The sequence below is a fragment of the Triticum aestivum genome, chromosome 7A, assembly GCF_018294505.1.
Source record: "Triticum aestivum cultivar Chinese Spring chromosome 7A, IWGSC CS RefSeq v2.1, whole genome shotgun sequence".
Classification (NCBI taxonomy): Eukaryota; Viridiplantae; Streptophyta; class Magnoliopsida; order Poales; family Poaceae; genus Triticum; species Triticum aestivum.
This window is the reverse complement of record NC_057812.1, coordinates 679,858,826-679,865,398: the sequence shown is the minus strand read 5'-3', so window position 1 is coordinate 679,865,398 and position 6,573 is coordinate 679,858,826. Positions and strand designations below refer to the sequence as shown.

The window sequence follows — 6,573 nt, the reverse complement described above, 5'->3', positions numbered from 1 at the left end:
TGGGCTATTGCCAATGCTACTCTGGGCAGTTCAATCTCTTGCTAATTAATGTACTCCCTCCGGTCCTTTTTAATATTAGGTTTATCTGAAGTCAATCTCATCCAACTTTGACCAAGTTTATATAAAAAATTATGGACATTCACATAACAACACCAATATCATTAGATTCATTTTGGAATATATTTTCATATTATATTTATTAGATATTATAGATGCTAATAATTTCTAATATAAATTTGGTCAAACTTAGCAAAGTTTGACTTTCGGCAAATCCAATGTGCAGAGTAAAAAGGACCAGAGGGAGTACTTGAAGTGCTGCGTATCTCGAAATGGATTTCTTTACAGTTTTACTAATTTTCAGTCGTCTGAAAATGATTTCGTCTCAGGTCGTTTTTTAGTCCGTCTAATTAACACGAATCTCAGCGCATTTTGTTTGTCCTCGGTACGATGTTGGGTGTGTGGTGGACCTTTTTCCGTGTTGTTGGGCTTTCAGGCTTGCGGGTCTGCAATGGATTTCACTATTCGATCCGCAAGAGACATGCGTTTTTGAATTTTCTATTCAGTTATGGGGCGGCGTCCTTTGCTCTATCTGCAGAAGGGGTTGGTGGGGGTAGGCCGAGGCGGGGCGAAGACGGCAGAAGGAAGGCGGGGGCGTCCTCGCCGGCGTTTAGCAACGGAGATGGCGCGCGGCGAGTCCTCCGCGTGGAGAGCTTGTAAGCGAGAGGCGTGCTCCACAGGGCCGGCGGCAGGCACGTTAGGTGTTGGTTTGGAGAGGATCTCGGCGGAGCTGCCCCGCCGTGTTCGCCACCAGCAAGCTCCAATCGTTGGGGGCGACAGCATTCGCCGGCGCCGTCGCGGCGCAAGGTATCACGCTCCTTCGCGCTGCCCTTTATTCTGTTCTATATGTGTCTGCTCCCCGCCTTCGTGCTAAATTTCAGTTTGTCGTCACTGTCGCCGGTCACAGACCTCCAATAGCCAGGGGGGTGGTTCAGTTTTTTGTGGATTTCGGCCAGGAAGGTGTGTGGTAGAATAGAAACGCCTCTGAATTTCTTCAATGGTGGGGAGTTTTTTGAGTGGTTTCATCAGAGAACGCCCGTGAATTTGTCTCAGGCTCCCTGTACGTGTTTGTTCCCCAATTTTCCTTTACTAAGTCTGCCTCAACTTTGTGTTGAATGTATTTCTCTTTTGTTCTGGATGTAGAGCTCATGTTCACTGTCATTTGATTTTCCCACTTTAGTGTGTCCCCTGTAAGATTTTTTTAGAGGCCCAAGGAATGTTTGTAGATGGTCAGAGATAGGTAAATGAATGTATGTGTTTTTTTCTGCAGGAGTACTAGTGTGTGGATTTTAGTCAGGAAGGTGGGGAGAAATTGTAGACTTCCACTATTTTTGTTGTTAGTTTGATTTTGATGGCTTTTAGTAATGGATGTGTTTTTTCCCCTGAGCATCGAGTGATTACCTGGAGAATGGTTAGGGATAATCTGAAAGCAGTGATATGCACCAACTAACCAGGCAGTAGATGTCTCTGAAACTCATGTCTGCAATGGAATTTGTTGCAGTCACCCCCTCTTTTTTAATCTGAATAAGTGAGAAGTGAAAGATTTAGATATCTGTGCTCATACATGTGTTTTTGGATCTATGCTTTTTTTCCTTATACATATGTTTTTTGAATGCTTTTTTTCGTCCCCTTCGTACCTGAATGAATAGATGTTAAGACGCTCCTTCAGTTATGAGTAACTCCATAACAGCAGCAGTATGTTTGATGTCCAGTGTCCAGATCCTTTTTGAAGGGCCTTATGATGACCACATGTTCTTTGTTTTGTCATATGACGAGAGAGTTATCCTAGTTCATACTATTTCTTCAATCTTGGGTGTATTCACGTGCAGTTTTTCAAATGTTCTATGTTTGATCATGTGCCACTGCCTATGTTTGTTTTCATGTTCTTTTTGTATGGGGAAATTGATATGGGTGTAGATTCAAGATGGTTTTGAATTTAGTGTTTTTGCATGCTGCAAGCATGATCTAGCCCACAATCATTGTAGAAGTAGTTAGTTTTTTTTACTTTTTAGCTTTGCTGCGAGCACAACATTTTTTTCTGATATTCTTTCAAGGCAATTTTTTCTTAACTTTTTCATTCCCCCATACATGCAGGTGTGCAGATTATGCAGGTTATAGACCTTCCAGTGTTGGCTATGACGACAGCTACGATCCTGATAATGAAATGTCAAACAACGACAGTCTGGAGGAGAGTAGCACATCCAGTGATGATGTATGGTCATGTAGATTTTAATCGGCTTTTCACACCTTTTTATGTGTTTTGTTTTCTGTCTTATATGTGTGTAACAACTTTTTTCTCTGTTTGTTTGCTTTGAAAGGAATCTGTGTCCAGGAGGAAGAAGATGTTAGAGGATGCTCTATTCGGCTTTTTCAAGAAGGAGGTATGTTTTATCTTCTAGTTTTCAGTTTATTTTTTCTTTTTATTTTTATGTTGATGGTCTCTGTTTGTTGGTTTCCATCTTGCCCAACAGGCTCTCAAATCTCTCAAGAGGGAATTCTTAGTTTTTTGTCACAACGCTAATATCAAAGTCGAGGTTGTTGAATATCTCTTGTACCAACTCTTTAATGTTTTTGCATCACTGAATTCACTTTTTTTTGTTAGTCTTAGTTTGCTTTTTCAATATGGTTTTTCAGAATAAAAGGCTAAAAGCAACAGGGCTAGGAAGGGATGTGTACAGTGTGTATGCTACCAAGTACTTCGCTGAGATACTCAAGCGTATGGCTATTGGGCGGAAGGATGTGATCTCAAAATACGGGTTTGAGCATCTCCTGAAGTTTGAGAAGACTGAACTCCCTTCTCACTTCACCAGATGGATTGTTGGTTGCGTAGACACAATATCTTCCCAAATCATTATTGATGATCAGAAGATCATCTCTCTTTCTAAGGAGTCTGTCCATCTTGTGTTGGGTCTGCCGAACAGCGGCATTATAGCGATGCCCAATAAGGAGAGAGGGAGGAGTTTCATTATGTCTAGGTTCAATCTTTCAGAAATTCCAAATGTCACTTTCTTTGGAAATTTGCTCACATCATCAGAAGATCTTAGTGATGAAGACATCTTCATATGTTTCACGGTGATTGTTATGTCATGCTTTTTATTCCCTTCTGCAAATGATCATATACACACGGACTTCCTATTCCTTCTGGAGGATCCTACTATCACAAGGGGATTCGACATGTGTCTTCTTGTCTACGAATGGATTTTGGCCGGCATCAACCAATATGTGTTGTTTGGTAGGGAAACCGGCAGAAAACCAAAAGCGTTTGATTTCTGCATATATTGCTTGGCTGTAAGTGTTCAGTATCTCTTTTGTTCTTTTTGTTTTTTTTGTCACACATACCCCCGTCGATTGTTTTGTTCCTTTTCCTTCTCTAAGTTTTTTTGGGTGTCTTTTTAAGGTGTTGTATTTGGACAAGCTTGACTTTGGTATAAGGGTGGTCGAGCAAGGCGTCCCGCGGATTCTTGCATGGAAGGGTAATTTGATTAAACATTTCTCGGAACTTGACCGGAAGAAGCGCAACTTATTTGGAAGGAGACCGTTCAAAAAGGAGGTGTGTTAGACGTTTTTCATTTTTGTGTTGAGCAATTTTCTTCTGTAGTTCAAAAGGGAGTTAGGCACATGCATCTCTTTCTTCTTTTTTCTGTAGTTAGTCATTATTTTTGACTATTTTCCCTTTTTTCCGCATCAATTATCTTTTTATGGCAGCATGTGTTTGCAACTGAAATTGGTGCTCCTCATGGCATTATTCAACAAGGATCAATATCAGTATCTTTCAAAGAGGAGATGATGTCATCTTATGCTAATATTCTACATACGCAGGTTTTAGTCTTGCCTCACTATGTTTGTATCTTTCATCTTAATTTTTTTTAGGTTTTCTTGTCATTTCAGTGTTGTTCTTTTTCTGTTATTCCTATTTTTGTTCTTTGTCAGATCATTCAGGGCATCATTGACAGCGCAGACTGCGACAACATAAAGGAGTCTGGTTTGCAAAATGTTCAGGAAGCAATAACATCAAATGTGTTGAAGTTTCTATCTGGATCCAGACTATCATCTCTTTTCGTCGTTAGTGGTCGGGACACCTCTTCAAAACTAGGACCAGTAGCGAAACAAAACATGGGCATAATGAGCAAGGATGATAGAACTCAACAGAAAAGTTCACACGGTATGCATTTTTGGTGTGTGATGAGGCTCCTTTTTACTTGAGAATCTCATCGGATACTTGCTCTGTTTTTTTAATTCAAAGTTATTTTGACCATTTTGTCAAGTTATTTTTAGTTTTTGTGGTCTTCGAATAAATGTGTTTTTATTGCTTATGTGAGTATATGTGTTTTTTCTTGGTTGGAAGCAGAGTATGGTGAATGCAGCAAAGTGAATGAGAACCTCAAGCACGTTAAGAGCAGCATCAACCGCACAACTGTCAAGATCAATGAAAACATAGTTTCATCATTTGCACCTACTAAGCCTTCAGTCATCGGAACGAGGAACAACAAGCTTCCATTGCAACCTATTGATGAGAACAGTTTGTCGGTAGTTCATAAGAGCTCACACGATGCTTTAGGTTCATTCGTGCAACTTTTCCTCCATGTTTCTTTTTTTATTTCCCACCTTTTTCTGTGTTCTCTTCCTTGTTTTTAGTAGTGCCTTTTTACATCTGTTTTTTGTGTGTTTTTCTGCAGCAACCCCAGATTGTGTGATTACTAAAATTGTTGAACACAGCAATGAAAAAGGTAAATCTATTTTTTCTTTTTCTTTGGTTCTTAAGTTTAGTCTTTTCTATGAATTGTACAGTCAAGTTTTAATTTTCTATTTTCTGTTTTTCCCCATCCAAGTGCCTGAAGTGGGAGTAGTGAAGAAGGTCAGGGCTAGAATGTTCAACACAATGCATCATGAGCAGGAGTTTTCTTTGATTAACACATTCCCAGTAGGGTTGAAGGAGCGCAACTCTTTTCTGCAGTTTAGTGTGCAAAACGGCCAGGGCACTTTCACACGCTCCACCAGTCTAACCGGCACAAAAAATGATGTTGGGAGGCTACGAGGGATATAGGGAGCTGAGTGCGTCTTGTTATACCTTTTGTATTTAGTCATTCTTTTTGTCTTGTCTTCTTTGTACTTTTATTGAGCATTTCTGTGTTCTACATGCTCACCGTAGCACGACAACTCAGCTAATCAGCAAGCAACTTTTTCTTGTCAGCATATTTTTGTAGCTGGACAGTCCTAAAATCTAAAACTAGTTAGGCAGGAAATCTTCAATCTATCTTTTTTCGCATATGTGGAGCTATTTTTGGTTCAGTTTTACATGATTTTTTGCATGTTAGCTTTCACCGAAGCTTTTTTATTTTTGTTTTTGGCAGCCAACTAAGAGGAAGGCAGACATTGTTGATATCAGTCCAACAAGTTTTGGTGTCAGGCAAATCGAATTAGCTAAGAATGCAGATCATGTATACAACAATCTGATCAGACCAATTGCGAAACGTCAACGCCAATCTACAGTAGGGGTAGAAGAGGTTGTTGATGTGCCAGACGACACTGATAATCATATCATTATCGATGAACTTGCGCCAGACACCATTGTCAATCAAGGTCGACATGATGATTTGATCATTTTGCGACCAAAAAGTCTCCTGGAACTCCCAATCAAGGAAAACGAAAGGTTCCCTGTGTCAAACGAAGAGTGCATGCATTACAGCTCAATAATTGAACTTGCATATACAAAAAGAATTCAGAGGTACGTTAATCAGTTTTTTAGCCTGTTTTATTTAAGTATTTTTACATACTGGTCTTTTTTCAATCTTTAAAGTGTGTACTATATCATAATTTTGTAGTATATCATTTTGAAGCTGTCAAACATCTCACTAGTTTTTTAACACTTTGATTGATCGATCAAAATTCTCTTCCTCCAACATGTCGCTGTCATTGGTGTTTTTCTTTTGTATCATAGTTCTTTGACTGAGAAAAAAATCATGTGTATTTTTGTGTCTTTTCAGCCTGTGAAAAAAGTTACCATTGTTCTTTTGGCTTTCTCGTTGTTGATTTTGCTATAGTGTCACCTCAAAACAAGCTCAAGTCAGTGCTTCACGCTGAAATATCTTAGTTAAAGTTTAGGGCTTTTAGACTGTATATACACCAGTTAAGGTCTGATACCTTTGAGTTACTGGCAATATAAACATTAGTGAATAAGTAGGCAAATAAGGTTTTAAATCTTACTGTCCCGTGGTATGTTTTTGCGCACTCACAAAACCCTATGTTTCCTAGTGCTACTTGAATAGCTCATGGTAAGCATGGCAGCATACAAAATCCATTTTTCGCCAATATAGCTTAAACAATGATCAAATATTGTTTCATCAGAAGATGGCAATCGCCAAGACCAAGAACACCGACTAGATTATTCCTGTTCGCCCATAGAAAAGTATGGCCGTGCCTGATTAGTTTTTTTTGTTTCTATGTGGCAACAAACAGGAAGTATGCGTTGACGTACTCGATGGTTCATTGCAATTATGTATCACTTGGACAAAGCCT

General features: G+C 39.4%; 1 protein-coding gene across 3 annotated transcripts; it reads left to right on the top strand.

The window, feature by feature from the left end:
• The first annotated feature begins 573 nt into the window (after positions 1–573).
• LOC123149254 (uncharacterized) lies at positions 574–5,647 on the top strand. Of its 3 annotated transcripts, XM_044568875.1 has the most exons (13): positions 574–864; positions 2,152–2,269; positions 2,376–2,438; positions 2,529–2,591; positions 2,692–3,345; positions 3,455–3,607; positions 3,763–3,876; positions 3,988–4,219; positions 4,406–4,615; positions 4,734–4,784; positions 4,887–4,912; positions 5,012–5,109; positions 5,409–5,647. In XM_044568875.1, exons 1-12 carry the CDS (start codon positions 680–682, stop codon positions 5,099–5,101), a joined length of 1,959 nt encoding a protein of 652 aa, XP_044424810.1. In that variant the 5' UTR covers positions 574–679; the 3' UTR covers positions 5,102–5,109; positions 5,409–5,647. The 3 variants fall into 3 exon arrangements, with proteins under 3 accessions (XP_044424810.1, XP_044424809.1, XP_044424811.1); XM_044568874.1 differs by having other exon boundaries at positions 4,887–5,109; XM_044568876.1 differs by lacking the exons at positions 4,887–4,912; positions 5,012–5,109 and having other exon boundaries at positions 5,409–5,646.
• Positions 5,648–6,573: the final 926 nt, after the last annotated feature.